Here is a 21735-nt window from a genome sequence, read left to right as displayed (position 1 = left end):
TCACGGGGGGAAATTGTGGGAATCGGGGCGGCTAGGGACAGGGGCTTAAGTCCCCGGTCCCAGGACAGCCTCCCCTGGTGCTGAGGCAGAGAGAGTGTGGCGGAGAAACCACGTCTTGGTCCCTAAGCCACCAGCGCGCCAGAGAATGTGTGGGTTCTGGATCCTGTGAGGGGATGGGAGCCATGCTGGTGGGCAGAACGTGAGAGCCCTGCTACAAAGCCTGAGATACGTGCACATGTCCCTCATGCTCCCCTGAGAGAGTTACAAAGGCCCAGCCGGCGCTCTTTGACCCGCACCATCATTTCAGAGCCTAAGCCGCGCGCCCCAAACTCTCCCCTGACAGAGGTGCGCAAAAGCCCAGCCTGGTGCTTTCGGACCTGCGCCCCGTTCTCAGTGCCTGAGACGCACGCGCGATCCATAGCCGCCCCTGAAAGAGGTGTGCGCAAGCCAGGAACTCTTAGACCCAGCAAGACCAGACACTCCCAGCCCAGGCCAGAGGGAAAACCTCAGTGTGCAATTGCTGCTTGGAAACTCTCTGACGGTCGGGAGCTCCCAGACAGCCGCCACTGCCTTGGCTTTGGGTACAAGCAAAAGATCCTGCATCTCCAGGGTCTGCAACTTGGAACCTGCTCTGCCAGTGGCCAAGGGGGAACTTATTTAGGCTCTGCACCCAGACTTGGGCTTCTCTCTGAGAGGGAGATCAGGGTATGGTTTGTTTTCCTCTAAAACTACAAAAACCATCAAAGCGATCAAGGTGAGAGAAAAAAAAGTGAACAAACATAAAAACTGCCAGAGAACAAAAGCCTGAAAATAAAATCAGTTTCCTCAGAGCCCACCCCCTTGAAGGGGGTGGGAGGACTTAACTCAGGAAACCTCATTGACTGACAACCCACGTGGCAGGCCCCTCCCCAAGAAAACAAACCAAGAAAGGAAAAAAAAAAGAAAAAATAAAAAAGGACTACAAGAGAACAACCACTACTTCATAGGAAAATTTTTATTTTTCACTGGTTTCCACTATTCTGGTTCATTTTTTTTTTATACATAGGTAATTTTTTTAACCTATTTACCATCACAGCGAGCTGTACAGTACATCAAATTCCATAATAACCTTCTAACCTGAGCTTTTTGATACATACACCTATGTTTTTCTTTTGCATTTTTATTTTTTGAACTCCTCTTTTTAAATTTTAGTTTAGTCTAGTTTATTCCTTTTTATTTTTATCTTCTAATATTCATATAGAGTTAAACTTCAAAGTAATCCCCTTTCCCCAATCAATACTACCCCTATAGGTAAATCAATTTTTAATCCCCTTTATCTTAGGAAAGTTGAGTCCTTTAACAAAGATATCAAGATACATCCAGGAAGAATCAAAACAACCTTCCTCACACACACTGAGAATTTATAACCACTCTCCCATCTTCTTCTTCCACCAGTGTTTCTGTGTTTTTGTGTTTGTCCTGATAGCATATAAATCTTACACTTGGGGTTCTTTTTGACGAGGTTCTTCCTTTATTTGCATATATATATTTTTTTCTCTTGTCATATACTTGTATCAGTCTTTTTGTCTGTTTTTGTTTGTCTACTTCATAAATCTTACCTTGACTGCACCATGGTTGATGCATCCAGCGACATCTGTTCAGTCATCTCCCACCAAAATGACTAGGAGGAGGAATGCCCAACAGAAGAAAAATACAGAGGATGGACCTTCTGCAACAGAGCTAACGGCTATCAACATAGACAATATGTTGGAAAGAGAATTCAGGCTAACAATTATCCAGGCAATAGCTAGGTTGGAGAAAGCCATGGATGACCAAATGGAATTGATTAGGGCCAAACTGAAAGTGACCAGACAGGATGTTCACAATGTTAGGGCAGAGCTTAAAGCTACGGAGGAGATTCACAATGCTCTCAATGAGTTCCAATCTAATCTAAACTCTCTCAAAGCTAGGGTAACTGAAACAGAAGATAGAATTAGTGATCTGGAGGACAAACAGATAGAGGGAAAGGATCAGGAGGAAGCCTGGAACAAACAGCTTAGAAACCACGAAAACAGTATCAGGGAAATAAACGATGCCATGAAGTGTTCCAACGTCAGAATTATTGGAATCCCTGAAGGGGAGGAGAAAGAAAGAAGTCTAGACGATAATGTGGAACAAGTCCTTCAAGAAAATTTTCCCAGTCTTGCGAATGGAACCAGCGTCCATGTACTAGAGGCTGAACGGTCTCCATCCAAGATTATACATTCCAAAAAAACATCACGACACCTGATAGTCAAATTTAGGAATTATAATTGTAGGTATAATCTCTTGAAAGCCGCCAGGCCAAAGAGGCTCCTTACTTACAGAGGGAAGCCCATCAGAATAACGTCAGACCTGTCCACAGAGACCTGGCAAGCCAGAAAAGGCTGGCAAGATATATTAGGGCACTAAATGAGAAGAACATGCAGCCAAGAATACTTTATCCAGCAAGACTGACATTCAAAATGGATGGAGAAATAAAGAGTTTCCAAGACTGGCAAGGCTTAAAAGACTATGCAACCACCAAGCCGACACTGCAGGAAATATTAAGGGGGGTTCTATAAAAGAGGAAAAATCCCAAGAATAGCATTGAACAGAAATATAGAAACAGTCTACAGAAAGAAAGACTTCAAAGGTAACTCGATGTCAATAAAAACATATCAATAATCACTCTCAATGTGAATGGCCTAAATGCGCCCATAAAACAGCACAGGGTTGCAGATTGGATAAAAACGACAGGACCCATCCATATGTTGTCTACAAGAGACCCATTTTGAACCTAAAGATACACCCTGACTGAAAGTGAAGGGATGGAGAGGCATCTTTCATGCCAATGGGCCTCAAAAGAAGGCTGGGGTAGCGATTCTCATATCAGATAAATTAGATTTTAAACTAAAGACTGTAGTCAGAGATACAGAAGGACACTACATAATCCTTAAAGGGACTATCCACCAAGATGATCTAACAATTGTAAATACCTATCTCCCAATATGGGAGCAGCCAATTACTTAAAAAAAACTGTTAATCAAGATAAAGAGTCATATTGATATGAATACACTAATCGTAGGAGATCTTAACATGCCTCTCTCAGAAATAGATCATCGAAGCAGAAATACAATAAAGAAACAAGAGCATTGAATGACACATTGGACCAGATGGACCTCATAGATATATACAGAACATTCCACCCTAAAACAACAGAATACTCATTCTTCTCAAGTGCACACGGAACCTTCTCCAGAATAGACCACATACTGGGTCACAAATCAGGACTCAACTGATACCAAAAGACTGAGATTATTCCCTGAATATTCTCAGATCACAATGCTTTGAAACTGGAGCTCAATCACAAGGAAAAGTTCAGAAGGTACTCAAACACCTGGAAGCTAAAGGCCACCTTGCTTAAGAATGCTTGGATCAACCAGGAGATCAAAGAAGAACTGAAACAATTCATGGAAACCAATGAAAATGAAGACATTTCGGTCCAAAACCTATGGCATACAGCAAAGGTGGTCCTAAAGGGGAAATACTTAGCCATCCAAGCCTCCCTCAAAATAATTGAAAAATCCAGACTACACCAGCTGTCTCTACACCTTAAAGAACTGGAGAATCAACAACAAATCAAACCAATTCCACACATAAGAAGGGAAATCATCAAGATTAGAGCTGAGATCAATGAGGTAGAAACCAGAGATACAGTAGAACGTATCAATGAAACTAGAAGCTGGTTTTTTGAAAGAATCAATAAGATTGAAAAACCATTGGCCACACTAATCCAAAAGAAAAGAGAGAAAGCCCAAATTCATAAAATTATGAATGAAAAGGGAGAGATCACAACGAACACCAAGGAAGTAGAAACAATCATCAGAAGTTATTATCAACAGTTATATGCCAATAAACTCAGCAACCTAGATGAAATGGATGCATTCCTGGAAAACCATAAACTACCAAAATTGAACCAGGAAGAAATCGACAACCTGAATAGGCCGATATCTAGTAATGAGATTGAAGCGGTGATCAAAAACCTCCCAAAAAACAAGAGCCCTGGACCTGACAGATTCCCTGGGGAATTCTACCAAACTTTTAAAGAAGAAATAACACCTATTCTCCTGAAGCTGTTTCAAAAAATTGAAGCAGAAGGAAAACTTCTTGACTCTTTCTATGAAGCCAGCATTACCCTGATCCCCAAACCAGGCAAAGACCCTACCAAAAAGGAGAATTTCAGACCAATATCACTGATGAATATGGATGCTAAGATTCTCAACAAGATCCTAGCCAACAGGATCCAACAGCACATTAAAAAGATTATCCACCATGACCAGGTGGGATTCATCCCTAGGCTACAAGGATGGTTCAACATTCATTCGTTAATCAATCAATGTGATACAACAAATTAATATGAGAAGAGAGAATATGGTCCTCTCAACTGATGCAGAAAAAGCATTTGACAAAATCCAGCATCCGTTCCTGATTAAAACGCTTCAAAATATAGGGATAGAGGGAACATTCCTGAACTTCATCAAATCTATCTATGAAAGACCCACAGCAAATATCATCCTCAATGGGAAAAAGCTTGCAGCCTTCCCGTTGAGATCGGGAACAAGACAAGGATGCCCACTTTCACCACTCTTGTTCAACATAGTATTAGTTCAACAACAATCAGACAACAAAGAGAAATGAAAGGTATCCAAATTGGCAATGAAGAAGTCAAACTCTCTCTCTTTTCGCAGATGACATGATTCTTTATATGGAAAACCCAAAAGACTCCACCTCTAAACTACTAGAACTCATACAGCAATTCAGCAACATGGCAGGATACAAAGTCAATGTGCAGAAATCAGTGGCTTTCTTATACACTAACAATGAAAATACAGAAAGGGAAATTAGAGAATCGACTCCATTTACTATAGCACCAAGAACCATAAGATACCTGGGAATATACCTAACAAAATAGGTAAAGAATCTGTACTTGAGGAACTACAGAACACTCATGAAGGAAATTGAAGAAGACACAAAAAGATGGAAGACCATTCTATGCTCTTGGATCGGAAGAATAAACATTGTTAAAATGTCTATACTGCCTAGAGAAATCTATACTTTTAATGCCATCCTGATCAAAATTCCACCGGTATTCTTCAAAGAGCTGGAGCAAATAATCCAAAAATTTGTATGGAATCAGAAGAGACCCCGAATCGCTAAGGAAACGTTGAAAAACAAAAATAAAACTGGGGGCATCACGTTACCTGATTTCAGGCTTTATTACAAAGCTGTGATCACCAAGACAGCATGTTATTGACATAAAAACAGACACATAGACCAGTGGAACAGAGTAGAGAGCCCAGATATGGACCCTCAACTCTATGGTCAATTAATCTTCGACAAAACAGGAAAAAATATACAGTGGAAAAAAGACAGTCTCTTCAATAAATGGTGCTGGGAAAACTGGACAGCTATATGTAGAAGAATGAAACTCGACCATTCTCTTTCACCGTACACAAAGATAAAATCAAAATGGATAAAAGACCTCAACGTGAGACAGAAATCCATCAGACTCCTAGAGGAGAACATAGGCAGTAATCTCTTCGATATCAGCCACAGCAAATTCTTTCAAGATATGTCTCCAAAGGCAAAGGAAAAAAAGCGAAAATAAACTTTTGTGACCTCATCAAAATCAAAAGCTTCTGCACAGCAAAGGGAACAGTCAACAAAACAAAGAGGCAACCCACGGAATGGGAGAAGATATTTGCAAATGACAGTACAGACAAAAGGTTTATATCCAGGATCTATAATGAACTCCTCAAACTCAACACACATGAAACAGGCAAACATATCAAAAAATGGGCAGAAGATATGAATAGACACTTCTCCAATCAAGACATACAAATGGCTATCCAACACATGAAAAAATGTTTATCATCACTAGCCATCAGGGAGATTCAAATTAAAACCACATTGAGATTCCACCTTACACCAGTTAGAATGGCCAAAATTAGCAAAACAGGAAACAACATATGTTGGAGAGGATGTGGAGAAAGGGGAACCCTCTTACACTGTTGGTGAGAATGCAAGTTGGTGCAGCCTCTTTGGAGAACAGTGTGGAGATTCCTCAAGAAATTAAAATTAGAACTTCCCTATGACTCTGCAATTGCACTCCTGGGTATTTACCCCAAAGATACAGATGTCGTGAAAAGAAGGGCCATCTGTACCCCAATGTTTATAGCAGCAATGGCCACGGTCGCCAAACTGTGGAAAGAACCAAGATGCCCTTCAACAGACAAATGGATAAGGAAGATGTGGTCCATATACACTATGGAGTATTATGCCTACATCAGAAAGGATGAATATTCAACTTTTGTAGCAACATGGGCGGGACTGGAAGAGATTATGCTGAGTGAAATAAGTCAAGCAGAGAGAATCAATTATCATATGGTTTCACTTATTTGTGGAGCATAACAAATATCATGGAGGACAAGGGGTGTTAGAGAGAAGGGAGTTGGGGTAAATTGGAAGGGGAGGTGAATCATGAGAGACTATGGACTCTGAAAAACAATCTGAGGGGTTTGAAGTGACGGGGGGGTGGGCGGATTGGGTACCAGGTGGCAGGTATTATAGAGGGCACGGATTGCATGGAGCACTGGGTGTGGTGAAAAAATAATGAATACTGTTTTTCTGAAAATAAATCAATTAATAAAAAAATATAAAGAGAGAAAAGACTATATTCTTGGCAAACATTATCATTGATTTAGGATTGGAGATAAACTGACATAAATAAGTAGAAGACAGAAGAGAAAAGAGTTGGGTATTATGGGGAGATATAACAATAGAGGAGAATTAAGAGAGACCCCCAGGTGTAGGCTTTAGCAACTATGTGGATAAGGGTGTCATTTAGTGAAAGAAAGCAGGAGATTGAGTAAGCTGGGAAAAAAAATTAATGAGTTCAGTTTTAGGTAGGTTGAGTTATATTTGTTTATAAGACATTCAAATGGAATCAGTATGGGAAAGTGGTAGGAAGTGGGAAATACGGATCTGAAGGTAATGAGATAGAATTTATGGTCATTGAAAAGAGGAGATTGTGCATGAAAAGTGCATGGAAAACAAGTAGCAAACTAGCAGTCAACCAATTCTCACTCACATATATGTTTTATTTGGCTATCAGAGTATTTAAATATGTTCTAAGTTCTAATATTAGAGAGCAATAAAAATTGGGATTTCCAGATTTTCATGAAAATTCCTAATGAGACAATTCTAGCTCCTTATTGCTTAGTCAGTAACCCCCTGGAACTGAGTAATAGTTTTCCTTTTGTAGTTGGATAATGTGCTATCCAGTTTGCTACAGCTCTCATTCAGCATATTTGTTTCATTTGCATCTCAGTTGCATCTGCCGGGCTCCTGTGTGCTCTTGAATTCATGACCACATATGATATGGGAATAGATGACAGACTAGGATAGAGTACAAAGGAATATCAGTATTTAAGATAAAGAAGAGAAAGAAGGCCCATAAAAGAAACTATTAAGAAGCTATTATGGTAAATGAGAAGAATAGAGATAAAGAGGGATACCTAGAAGAATTATTGGGCATTATTTAGATGGATATCATATGATTTTAAGTTCATTGATCAGTCTATCTAAAGTAATTTTTGTAGAATTTATAGAATCCAGAGTACACCAATTTTTTTTTTAAGGCAGTTTCTAATGGCCATAAGTCTTTCAAGGAATGCTTGATGGTTTTTGGAATTATAATGTCAAGGGGAAAGTAAGAAAAAAATGTATCAAAATGTTAGTAGTCATTACATTTAGGGAGTAAAATAATATGAGATTTTTTTCTGTTGACTATTAGTGTCTTGTAAGTTTGGAATTTTTTTTTAAACAACATATAATATATCTTCTGAAGTCTGAAAAAGTCAATGCAAATAACTGAAGTTTAATGCTAAATTATTTTCTGAACTTGAGTGTTTTACAAACTGAGAGTCTAAATAAGAGTTTTGCATTTGGTCTAATTAGTGTTTCTCAAAATATATTTCAGTGAGTATTTACTGCATATTATGGCTCTAAGAAGCTTTGAAGAAGAATAAAAAAAATGTTTAATTAAGGGTTTCTCAAACTTTTTGATATGTAACACTCTTTATGTGAAACACCTTATATATTCATTAGCTTATTATGGAGTACACTTTGGCATTTGTTCTTCCAGTCATACCAAGAAACAGGAGTTTGTAGTTTTTTGGATATTATTAGTTTCCAAGGGATAATTGAAGGACACTGTTCCTTATGAGAGGCCCTTTACTCCAATAAAACACGGCATTTATAATGTAGATAGTATTAGTTTCCAATTATTCCAGTGATTTACAACAGTCATAATACATACTATTCATTGAGTACTTACTATGTTTTGACATTATATTAGGCTATATATAAATATTCTAATCCTCATAATTACTCAGTAGGATTAATAGTACTATCTCCACTTTTAGATAAGAAAATTCAGGATAAAACCATTAAGAAAATATCTAATAAGTCTGTATTTATTCCTCTGAGTCTCTGTGGGGAGTTAGTATCTGGGAAACTTGGAGTTATTTAATTTGTGACTTTTATCTGTTCCCAAAAAGTTTTAAAATTTATTCATCTTTACTGTTTTATGAAGAATCTTTGATGATGTTCATATATGCATAAGAAATAAATTATACTTAAAAGAAATAAATTATAACTGAAAATATAATCATAATAGGGTTAATCTGGCATAATTAGACTATTGAAGAAAGGATGTGGAAAATGAATAATAATAAATACATGGTCATATCAGGTCATATTGTATTTAACATGGCATAATACTCAACAATGATATATTAAAGTAGGAAATATAAAAGAAACATGCCAGATATCAGAGTAGAATAAATTTAGTATATGTGTTGCTGAAGCGAGCACTGGAGTAGAATAAATTCAAAGTCAGATTTACAGAGCACAGGTCCTTTTAACAATATACACTTAGACACATAGTTATCTGTTATTGATTACCTTGTTATTGATTAACACATAAATGAGACATAACCAGCAAACTAGGATTCCCCACTTTGTCAGTTTTCTGTGCATTGGCTATCACTAGAGAGAGTATCTGTAAATCAAAGGAACTATTGTACTTTTCTTAGGAGGAAAATCAGAGGTTTTATATCAAAGGAAGTTATAAATCAGTTATATACTTTGCAATTTGGCTGAAACAGACTAATAGCATTAGCCTTGTGGCCATATAAGATTTCTTTGTATAAGATCAGTTTCAAATTTTCAGAGGCTTAGATTTGGCAACAAACATAAATACCAATTCATAAATTCATAATTTGATGAAAAGACATAATTCATCTTGACTATAATAATTTTTCTTTAATAATGAAGAAACAAAGTTGATAACATGGAAAGATCTAAAATATCACTTTCATTATTAATATTATCTCTTTTATATAATTTTTATGTTATAAAAATGAAGAATCTTGCTGTTATGTGGATATATGTTCTTGAACCTGATTTTAAAAAATTATACCTGCTTTAATAGAGTTAATAAGAGAAAGAAAAGTAGTCTTAAAGAAAAAAAAAAAAACCAAAATTCAAATTAATCTAAGTTTAAACCTCAGAATATTGGGAGTGTGCTCCAGTGTAATTTCTTTGTTCCAGTCTATAGTGGTAAGGTATTTTAATTTTTATTTTTTAATTACTATTTTGAATTGATTTAACAGATCCACGAAGACTCATCCAGGTCCAGTTGTACATTTAAGTGATAGCCCAAGAGATGAAGGGAAAGTGAGTATTACAATGCCATTATTCTTGCATTTATTTTCCTCATTCTTGAATGAAGGCGTTTCTTACTATTATTTTGTACCTAACTTGTAGCACAGTTCAAAGCATTCAGCGTTTTCTAAAATTAAAGTATGTTGAATGAATGAGCAAATAATGAATAAATGAATTATTCACACTAATAATGGTCCCAAATTAAGTCTTTATTTTTACCTAGAGCTAAAGTTCTTATTTAATTCTAGAATTTTGGGGAAAGTATGGAATTTGTGAAACAACTTGAGTTTTCAAATGTTCTATGCTGGAGTTTAACAATATATTTATCAATATCATTAATCATTGGCCTTTGCTATTCAGTTTTGGTAATGATAAATGGCCAATATAAAATAATCATAAATTAGCCAATCATGATTTTATAAATAGGTAATTATATAGAAAATGTTCTCAGATTACAGAAATAATCCTTATTCATTTGGATTATTCATAATTTTCTTTTGATGATGAGGAAACAAAGTTGATAATATAAAAAGATCTAAAGCATCATTATCACCATAACTATAGCCTCTTTGTTTATTTTTAGCTAAGCACCATAGAAAACACCTGAGTAAATTAGTTAGTATAGATTTACTTCTTTGCTTATTTTTAAATGATAAAAACTCAATTTGCCTAATAAATACTGAGCCTGAAAGTCAAGTCTGCCTAGTGGTAATAGAAAGAACATTGAATTTATTCAAATTGATTCATAAATACAGTCTTTTGTTTTGTTTTAAACTTTTAAATAGAGTGAAATTTTACTATTTTATTTTATTTCTTTTCAGTGTTCCAAAATTCATTGTTTATGCACCACACCCAGTGCTCCATGCAATACGACCCTCTATAATACCCACCACCAGGCTCATGCAACCCTCTACCCCCCTCCCCTCCAAAACAGTGTTATTCTAATCTGTCATCAGAATTTACTTATTTTTAAGGAAATGATTCTGAAATTCGTAAGAAAAGTGTGCCTGGGTGGCTCAGTCGGTTAAGCAGCTGCCTTTAGCTCTGGTCATGGTCCCAGAGTTCTAGGATCAGAGTCTGCATTGGGCTCCCTGTTCCATGGGAAGCCTGCTTCTTTCTCTGTGTCTGCCTCTCTCTCTCTGTCTCTCTGTCTCATGAATAAATAAATAAAATCTTTAAAAAAAAATAAAATAGGGGCACCAGGGAGGCTCAGTTGGTTAAGCGATTGCCTTCAGTTCAGGTTATGATCCCAGGGTCCCAGGATAGAGCCCCACATCTGCCTCCTTGCTCACTGGGGAGCATGCTCTCCCTCTCTCTTTCCCTCTACATGCTACTCCACCAGCTTGTGCTTTCTTTGTCAAATAAATAAATAAAAATTCTTAAAAAAAAAAATAAAAATTAAGAACATAAAATTCTTAAGAAAGAGAAAATGTTTTTCTCTACATCCTCACCAACAATTGTTATTTCTTGTGTTTTTGATGTTAACCATTCTGACAGGTGTAAGGTGACATCTCATTGTGGTTTTGATTTGCATTTCCCTGATTATCAGTGATGTTGAGCATCTTTTCGTGTGTGTTTCATCTGTGTATCTTTGGAAAAATGTCTATTCAGGTCTTCCATCCATATTTTAATTGGATTATTTGGGTTTTTTTGGTGTTGTATCAGTTCTTAATATGTTTTGGATACTAACCCCTTTTTGGATAAACCATTAGTAAATATCTTCTCCCATTCAGTAGGTAGCCTTTTTGTTTTGTTAATGGTTTTCTCCATGGTACAAAAGTTTTTTGGTTTTTTTTTTTTTTTAAGATTTTATTTATTGTTTTGAGAGAGAGAGAGATTGAACATGAGAGGGGAGAGGGTCAGAGGGAGAAGCCAAGTCCCTGCCGATTAGGGAGCCCAATGCAGGACTCAATCCCAGGACTCCAGGATCATGACCTGAGGTAGAGGCAGTTACTTAACCAACTGAGCCACCCAGGTGCCCAGCTATTTTTTTTTTTTAAGTTTTATTTATTTATGGGTTACATAAGTGGCTCAGTCCATTGGCTTCTGCCTTCAGTTTAGGTCATAATCTCAGGATCCTGGGATTGAGCCCAAAATCATCACTCTTCCTGCTCAGCAGGGAGTCTGCTTCTCCATCTACCCCCCCCCCCCGATTGTGCTCTCTGTTTCTCTCTCAAATAAATAATTAAAAAATAAAAGACTTATTTATTTATTTTAAAGAGAGGGAGCATGAGTGTGAGTGAGAGGGAGGGGCAGAGGGAGAGAATCTTTTAAGCAAACTCTGTTGAGTGCAGAGCCCCACCCTGGCTGGATCCCATGACCCATGAGATCATGACGTAAGCTGAAAAAACCAAGATTAGATGCTTAATGGACTGAGCCACCCAGGCCCTCTTGTACAAGGGGTATTGGATATAGTCCCAATAGCTTAATTTTGCTTTTGTTTTCCTTGCTTGAAGAGACTTACCTAGAAAAACATTTTTATAGCTAATTTCAAAGAAATTAAATTACTGCTAATGTTTTCTTCTAGGAGTTTTGATTTCAGATCTCACATTTAGGTCTTTAATCCATTTTGAGTTTATTTTTGTGTATAGTATAAAAATGTGGTCCAGGTTCATTCTTTTGCATGTAGCCATTTAGTTTTCCCAATGCTTACAATGGCAGCACATATACTAAAATTGGAATGATAGCAAGAAAATTAACATGGCTCCTGGACAAGGATGACATGCAAATTAGTTTTCCAAGGACCATTTGTTGAAGAGACTATCTTTTTACTATTGTGTATTATTACCTCTTTTATCATAGATTAATTGACCATATAAGCATAGGTTTATTTCTGGACTCTGTTCTGTTCATTGATCTATATGTCTGTTCTTGTGTTAGTATCCTACTGTTTTAATTACTACAGCTTTGTAGTGTATCTTGAATTCTGGGATTGTGATACCTCCAGCTTTATTCACTGACTTTGGGAATGCAAATTGATACAGCCACTGTGAAAAATAGTTGTTTCTCAAAAAATTAAAAATGGAAATAAGCCATATGATCCAGTAATAACACTGTTGGATATTTATCCAAAAAAAAAAAACAAAACAAGAACAAAAAACAAAAAGCCACACCTGTTTGAAAAGATATATACAGCCCCATGGTTATTTACAATAACCAACATATGATAGCAAGCCATGTGTCCATACACAGATAAATGGATAAAGAAGATGTGGAGTAGTGGAGTAGTACTCAGTACATTGGAGTAGTACTCAGCCATAAAAAAGAATGAGATCTTGCCATTTGCAACAATATGGATGAATCTGGAGGGTATAATGCTTAGTGAAATAAGAGAAAGACAGATATAATATGATTTCACTCACTTGTGGAATTTATGAAACAAAACAAGTGAACAATGAGACAAGCAAAAAACTAGACTCTTAATTATAGAGAACCAATCTGTGGTTGCCACAGAGGAGAAGGTTGGGGACAGGAGTGGAATAGATAAATGGGATCAAGAACACACTTACCTTGGGCGCCTGGGTGGCTCAGTGGGTTAAGCCGCTGACTTCGGCTCAGGTCATGATCTCAGGGTCCTGGGATCGAGTCCCGCATCGGGTTCTCTGCTCCGCGGGGAGCCTGCTTCCTCCTCTCTCTCTCTCTGCCTGCCTCTCTGCCTACTTGTGATCTCTCTGTGTCAAATAAATAAATAAAATCTTAAAAAAAAAAAAGAACACACTTACCTTGATGAGCATTGAATAATGTATAGAATTGTTGAATTATACATATTCCATACCTGAAACTAATATAAACTATATATTATACTTTAATTAAGAAAAAATAAGTAATTAAATTTTTAAAAAAGCAAATGTTTTAAGGCATTTTAAAAAAAATTTTAAAGATTTTTTTGTTATTTATTTGACAGAGAGAGAGAGATCACAAATAGGCAGAGAGGCAGGCAGAGAGAAGGGGAAGAGTCTCCCTGCTGAGCAGACAGCCCGATGCAGGGTTTGATCCCAGGACTCTGAGATCATGACCTGAGTGGAAGGCAGAGGCTTAACCCACTGAGCCTCCCAGGTGCCCCTAAGGCATTATTTATTTATTTATTTATTTATCCTAAGTTTTTATTTATCCAGTTAGTTAACAGTGTAATATTAGTTTGAGGTGTAGTATTTAGTAATTCATCACTTACATACAACACCCAAACTCATCACAGCAAGTACCCTCCTTAATACTCATCACCCATTTAAACCATCCCCCACCCACCTCCCTTCTAGGGAGGTAACCCTCAGTTTGTTCTCTATAGTTAAGAATCTGTTTTTCTGGTTTGCCTCTCTTCCCCCCCACCCACCCCATTCATCTGTTTTGTTTCTTAAGTTCCACGTATGAGTGAAATAATATAGTATTTGTCTTTCTCTGTCTGACATTTCGTTAATACTCCCTAGTTCCATCCACATCATTGCAAATGGCAAGATCTCATTCTTTTTTTTGGCTGAGTAATATTCCTGTGTGTGTGTGTGTGTGTGTGTGTGTGTGTGTGTGTGTGTGTGTAATCTTTATTCATTTATCAGTTGATGGACATTTGGGTTCTTTCCATAATTTGGCTATCATTTAGAAGAAATACAGTACATTGTCAATTGGAACAAGGGGATAAAAATGACCAGTAGATCTAAATGGATATTCCAGAAATGATTCATACATTTGGTGTAATTTTTGGATTTTAGAGAAGATGATTTAGGACATAATAAACTTCAATAAATGGTGTTGAACAACTGGCTATTTTGAAAAAGGGTATATGGTCTCTACCTTACACCATTCACAGAAATAAATTCCAGATGGATAAGATATGTAAATGTTAAAATCACAACTCTGAAAGTTTTAGAAGAAACTATAGGAAATGAGTTTTTACTTTGAAGTAGGGTAGCCTTGGACAAGACATAAAACCTAAAAGCTTTAAGGAATATACCATAACAAGACAAGATAAGAGACAGGCAAGAAATTGGGAGATATTTGCTTACACATATAGTAGGCAAATAATAAACATGCAAATTATATAGAAACTTATACTAAATCCTCATCTTTCCTAATAGGAAATCAGTAGATAATGTCTAATTAATATATCATGAAATGGCAATACCAAGATATTTAGAAATATGGGAGTAAGACTACTAGAAAAGATAATTGTATGAGTTGAAGATGTGGTTGCCTTTTACCTCTAGACAGTTGTGTTTGGCTGCTAAGTGGAGGAAATGACTTTACTAATTATTACTAGGGAAATGAATTATCCTATTTTTTCTATATTATACTGGCAAAATATTAAAAATATTAATGATACCAGGTAAAAGGAAAATATTAATAATTGAGAAATGGGTATCTAGATACAGCAGTATAGGTATATAAACCAGTGTAGGCAATTTGGCATTATCACCATTTAAAACATATATTCATTATGATTTGGAAAATTCATTTCAGATGTCTATCCTATTCATATGATCAAGGGGATAAAATATTGAAAACAGCCTGAAGTTCAAAGAATAGAAAATTGAATAAATGAAGGCAAATATATTCACACTGTAGAATGCTGTGCTGATATGGAAAGTTCTTGAAGCCATGATTTTTTTTAAAGAAAAGTTGCAGAAAAATAAATACACTTTAAAAACACTTGAAAATGCATTTGTATTTGTATTATATATTCAAATGCACAAGAAAAAAGTACAGAAAGTATATGTACAAATCTGGGTAGGATGCTGGAAATCAGAACTGGGGAAAATGATCAAAGGTATTGATTATTTCCTTTATGTTAAAATCTTTATGAAAGAATATAATACGTTAATTTTGTAATTAAAATTAAAAGGGATGCAAAATAAGTTAGTAGTAGAGTCAGAAGGTTGTATCTTTGAATTGTGGCTCTAGTACTTATTAGCATATAATCTTGAATAAATTATTTGACTTCTTGTAGACTAGTTTTTCCATAAACAGCTTTTTGATACAGAAGTTTTTTATTCAACTTTTCAGTTTCTTCATTTGATTCTTGCATTTTGTTTCTTCTTCAGGAAAACATGTCTTCCTGAGGTAAAATAAAATCCTTCAAAAAAAATCAGTTTTAAATCTTACCATTTCACAATTAGATTTTAGCCTAAATAAATTTATGTTGGTTCGAGATAAGATTATGTTTTTAAATATAAATAATTCATTTATTGAATTGTCATTTCAGTTACCACTAATGTATAAGAGCATCTCATTCACATATCAGTTCCCATATTTGGATTGTTCTTTTCCTGACTTTTTCCTCTATTGTATTGATATATTTATTTATTATTGTACTTTTACTACATTTTTATTAGAAATAACTAATAAAAGTTGCAGAAAATATCTTGTTATCTGGAAGGTCTGCCCCATCTCCCTTCTCTATCTAGGCTTTTTCTGATTTTTAATTGTACTATATACATTTTAGAATCACTTTATCAAGTTCTATGTAAATCCCTGCTGGAATTTTGTTTGAAACTTGGACATATTGATTAGAAAAAAATTTACTTCATTAATATACAAGTGTTCCTATAAACATGATATATTTCCTTTGGTTTTGTTGCCTTTTTCTATGTATAGCTTTGAACATTTTGCCACAAAATTCTTTTTCTTATAAACTACATTGTTAGTCACCATACAGTACATCATTAGTTTTGGATGTAGTGTTCCAAGATTCATTGTTTGAATATAACATCCAGTGCTCCATTCAATATGTGCCCTCCTTAATAACTCATCACTGGGCTAACCCATCACCATCACCACCCCTTAAACTCTCGGTTTGTTTCTTAGAGTCTACGGCCTCTGATGGTTCTTCTCCTCCTCCAACAACCCCTTCATTTTTCCCTTCCTTCTTCTAATGTTCTCCATGCTTTCCTTATGTTTCACAAATAAGGAAAACCATATGAAAACAGACTTTCTCTGCTGGACTTAATTCACTTAGGATAATCTCCTCCAGTTTCACCCGTGTTGATGCAAAAGTTGGGTATTCTTCCCTTTTGATGGCTGAGTAATATTCCATCGTATATATGGACCACATCTTCTTTCTGCATTCATCTCTTGAAGGGCATCTTGGCTCCTTACACAGTTTGGCTATTGTGGACATTGTTGCTAGGAACATTGGCATACATATGGCCCTTCTTTTCACTACATCTGTATCTCTGGGGTAAATACCCAGTAGTGCAATTGCAGGATCATAGGGTAGCTCTATTTTTAATATTTTGAGGAACCTCCAAACTGTTTTCCAAAGTAGCTGCACCAACTTGCATTCCCACCAACAGTGTTAAGAGGGTTCCCCTTTCTCCACAACCTATTAAGCATTTGTTGTTTCCTGCCTTGTCAATTTTTGCCATTCTAAATGTTGTGAGGTGGTATCTCAATGTAGTTTTGATTTGATGATGATGAACATATTTTTATGTGTCCATTAGCCATTTGTATGTCTTCTTTGGAGAAGTGTCTGTTCATGTATTCTGCCCATTTTTTGACATGATTATCTGTTTTGTGTGTGTTGAGTTTGAGAGTTCTTTATAGATCTTGGATATCAGCCCTTTGTCATTGCAAATATCTTTTCCCATTTTGTGGGTTGTATCTTTCTTTTGTTGACTGTTTCCTTTGCTGTGCGGAAGATTTTGATCTTGACAAAGTCCCAAAATTCATTTTCACTTTCGTTTCCCTTGGCTTTGGAGATGTGTCTTGAAAGAAGTTGCTGTAGCCAATGTTGAAGAGTTTACTGCCTATGTTTTCCTCTAGAATTTTGATGGATTCTTATCTCACATTGAGGTCTTTCATCCATTTAGAGTTTATCTCTGTGTCTGGTGTAAGAGAATTGTTGAGTTTCATTCTTCCAAATATAGCTTGTCCAATTTTCCCAACACCATTTATTGAAGAGACTGTCTTTTTTCCATTGGATATTTTTTCCTGCTTTATCAAAAATTAGTTGACCACAGAGTGAAGAGTCCATATCTGGGCTCTCTACTCTGTTCCATTGATCTATGTGCCTGTTTTTGTGTCAGTACCATGCTGTCTTGGTGATCACAGCTTTGTAATACAGCTTGAAATCAGGCAACGTGATACCCTCAGCTTTGTTTTTTCTTTTTCAACATTTCCTTGGTGATTTCAGGTCCTTTCTGATTCCATTCTAGTTTTAGTATTGTTTGTTCCACCACTTTGAAAAATGTCATTGGTATTTTGATTGGGATGGTATTGAAAGTGTAGATTGCTCTGGGCAGCATAGACATTTTAACAATGTTTACTTTTCTTATCCATGAGCATGGAATGTTTTTCCATCTTTTTGTGTATTCTTCAGTTTCTTTCATGAGTGTTCCGTAGTTTCTAGAGTATAGATCCTTTACCTCTTTGGTTAGGTTTATTCCAAGCTATCTTATGGCTTTTGGTGCTATTGTAAATGGAATCAATTCTCTAATTTCTCTTTCTCCAATTACATTGTTAGTGTATAAGAAATCAACTGATTTCTGTACATTGTCTTTGTATCATGCCACATTACTGAATTGCTGTATGATTTCTGGTAATTTGGGAGTGGAATCTTTGGGTTTTCCACATAAAGTATGTCATCTGTGAAGAGAGAGTTTGACTTCTTCTTTGCCAATTTGAATACATTTTATTTTTCTTTGTTGTCTGAGTGCTGTTGCTAGGACTTCTAGTAATACATTGAACAATAGTAGAGAGAGTGGGCATCCTTGTCTGTTCCTGATCTTAACGGAAAGGCTCTCGGTTTTTCTCCATTGAGAATGATATTCGCTATGGTTTTCAAAGATGGTTAGGAAATTGAGGAATTTTTCCCTCTATCCGTACACTCTGAAGAGTTTTAACAGGAAAGCATGTTGTATTTTGTCAGATGCTTTTTCTATATCAGTCAGGAGGACCTAATGGTTCATCTCTCTCCACTTATTGTGTTCTATCACACTGATTGTTTTGTGAATATTAAACCACCCTTGTATCCCAGGGATAAATCCCGCTTGGTCATAGTGGATAATCCTTTCAATGTATTGTTGGATCATATTAGGTAGGATCATGTTGAGAATTTTGGTATCCATGTTCATCAGGGATATTGGTCCAAAATTCTCCTTCTTGATGGGGTCTTTGCCTGGTTTGGTGATCAAAGTAGTGCTGGTCTCATAGAATGAGTTTGGAAGCTAACCTTCTGTTGCTACTTTTTGAAACAGCTTCAGGAGAATAGGTATTATTTCTTCTTTTTTAAAATTTTTATTTTATTTTTTCAGTGTTCTAAGATTCATTGTTTACTCACCACATCTGGTGCTCCATGCAGTATGTACCCTCCTTAATACCCACCACCAGGCTCACTTAACCCCCCACCCCTCTCCCCTCCAAAACCCTCAGTTTGTTTCTCATAGTCCGCAGTCTCTCATGGTTCATCTTCCTCTCTGATTTCCTCCAATACATTTTTCCTTTCCATCTCCTAATGTCCTCCATGTTATTCCTTATGCTCTATAAGTAAGTGAAACCACATGATAATTAACCCTCTCTGCTTGACATATTTCACTCAGCATTTCTTCTTTGAATGTTTGGTAGAATTCCTCAGGGAATCCTTCAGGCCCTGGACTAATGTTTTTTTGGGAGGTCTTTGATCATTGCTTCAACCTCATTACTGTTTACTGGTCTATTCAGGTTATCAATTTCTTCCTATTTCAGTTTTGGTAGTTTATAGGTTTCTAAGAAGGCATCCATTTCTTCTGGGTTGCTTAATTTATTAGCATGCAGCTGTTGATAGTAATTTCTGACAATTGTTTCTATTTCCTTGGTGTTAGTCATGATCTCTCCCCTTTCATTCATAATTTTATTAATTTGGGTCCTCTTTAATTTTGGATAAGTGCAGCCAGTGGTTTATCAATCTTATTAATTCCCTCAAAGAACCAGCTTCTAGTTTCATTGATCTGCTCTACTGAATTTCTGGTTTCTAATTCATTGATACCTGTTCTAATCTTAATTATTTCCCTTCTTGTGCTTGGGTTAGGCTTAGTTTGTTGTTGATTCTCCAGTTCTTTGAGGTGCAAGGATAGTTTGTGTATTCTGGATTTTTCTTTTTTCTTTTTTCTTTTTTTTTTTTTGAGTGAGGCTTGGATGGCTATGTATTTCCCCTTTAGGACTGCCTTGCCATATCCCATATGTTTTTTTTTTTTTTAATTTTTTATTTTTTATAAACATATGTTTTTATCCCCAGGGGTACAGGTCTGTGAATCACCAGGTTTACACACTTCACAGCACTCACCAAAGCACATACCCTCCCCAGTGTCCATAGATGTCCATCAACAGATGAATGGATCAAGAAGATGTGGTATATATACACAATGGAATACTATGCAGCCATCAAAAGAAATGAAATCTTGCCATTTGCGACAACATGGATGGAACTAGAGCGTATCATGCTTCCCATATGTTTTGGACCAATGTGTTTTCATCATCATTGGTTTCCATGAATTGTTTAAGTTCTTTGATTTCCTGACTAAACCAAACATTCTTGAGCTGGATGGTCTTTAACTTCCAAGTGTTTGAATTTCTTACAAACTTTTTCTTGTGGTTGAGTTCCAGTTTCAAAGCATTATGGTCTGAGAATAGTCAAGGAATAATCTCAATCTTTTGGTATTGGTTGAGACCTGATTTGTGACCCACTATGTGGTCTATTCTGGAGAAAGTGCCATGTGCACTTGAGAAGAATGAGTATTCTGTTGTTTTAGGGTAGAATGTTCTGTATATACCAATGAAGTCCATCTGGTCCAGTGTGTCATTCAAAGGTCTTGTTCTTTGTTGACTTTTTGCTTAGATAATGTCTGTTGCTGATAGTGGAGTGGTGAGGTCTCCTACTATTAATGTATTATTATCAGTATGTCTTTTCATTTTGGTTAAAGTTGGTTTACGTAGTTGGCTGCTCCCATGTTGGGGGAATAGATATAATAGATATTTACAATTGTTAGATCCTCTTGTTTGATAGACCCTTAAGAGTTATATAGTGTCCTTCTGTATCTCTAACTATAGTCTTTTTTTTTTTTAAAGATTTTATTTATTTGACAGATCGAGACCACAAGTAGGCAGAGAGGCAGGCAGAGAGAGAGAGGAGGAGGAAGCAGGCTCCCCACTGAGCAGAGAGCCCGATGCGGGACTCGATCCCAGGACCCCGAGATCATGACCTGAGCCGAAGGCAGCTGCTTAACCCACTGAGCCACCCAGGCGCTCTCTAACTATAGCCTTTAACATAAAATCAAATTTGTCTGATATGAGAATTGCTACCCCAGCTTTCTTTTGAAAAAGAAAGGTCCGTTGGCATGAAAGATGGTTCTCCATCCCTTCACCTTCATTTTGGATGTATCTTGTGGTTCAAAATCAGTCTTTTGTAGACAGCATATGGATGGGTCCTGTCTTTATGCAATCTGAAGCCCTGTGCCATTTTATGGGAGCATTTAGGCCGTTCATGTTGAAAGTGATTATTGAAAGTATGATTTTATTGTCATCATGTTGCCTGTGAGGTCCTTGTTTCTATAGATTTTCTCTGTAATTTTCTGCTCTATATCACTCTTGGGGGTCGTTATCCTTTTATAGAACCTCCCTTTAATTATTTCTTGCAGGGCCAGCTTGGTGTTCACATATTCTTACTGTTTCTGCCAGTTATGGAAGCTCTTTATCTCTCCGTCTATTCTAAATGACAGCATAACCAGATAAATAATTCTTGGCTACATGTTCTTCTCATTCAGTATCCTAAATATATCTTGCCATTCCTTTCTGGCTTGCCAGGTCTCTGTGGACAGGTCTGACATTATTCTGATTCTCCTCTCTGTGTATATAAGGAATCTCTTCCCACTATTGCCCTTAAGATGGTTTCCTTGGTACTAAGATTTGCAAGTTTTACTATTACATGGTGGGTCATTGGCCTATTCTTTTTTTTTTTTTAAGATTTTATTTATTTGATAGAGA

At 36.4% G+C, this 21735-nt stretch overlaps 1 protein-coding gene and 1 non-coding gene across 10 annotated transcripts in view; both read left to right on the top strand.

Moving 5' to 3' along the window:
• STXBP5L (syntaxin binding protein 5 like) overlaps positions 1-21735 on the top strand; it is a 542570-nt gene that overhangs the window by 284406 nt on the left and 236429 nt on the right. For all 9 annotated transcript variants that reach the window (XM_032347423.1, XM_032347416.1, XM_032347410.1 and 6 more), the window contains exon 7: positions 9738-9801. In XM_032347423.1, coding sequence (XP_032203314.1) covers positions 9738-9801 — 64 coding nt within the window. The remainder of the gene's footprint in view (positions 1-9737; positions 9802-21735) is intronic.
• LOC116581638 lies at positions 12435-12541 on the top strand. Its single transcript, XR_004282145.1, has one exon. It is a non-coding gene; the product is annotated as a U6 spliceosomal RNA (small nuclear RNA).

This window comes from Mustela erminea, chromosome 1 (genome assembly GCF_009829155.1).
Source record: "Mustela erminea isolate mMusErm1 chromosome 1, mMusErm1.Pri, whole genome shotgun sequence".
Taxonomy (NCBI): Eukaryota; Metazoa; Chordata; class Mammalia; order Carnivora; family Mustelidae; genus Mustela; species Mustela erminea.
This window is presented reverse-complemented; position numbering and strand designations above follow the sequence as displayed.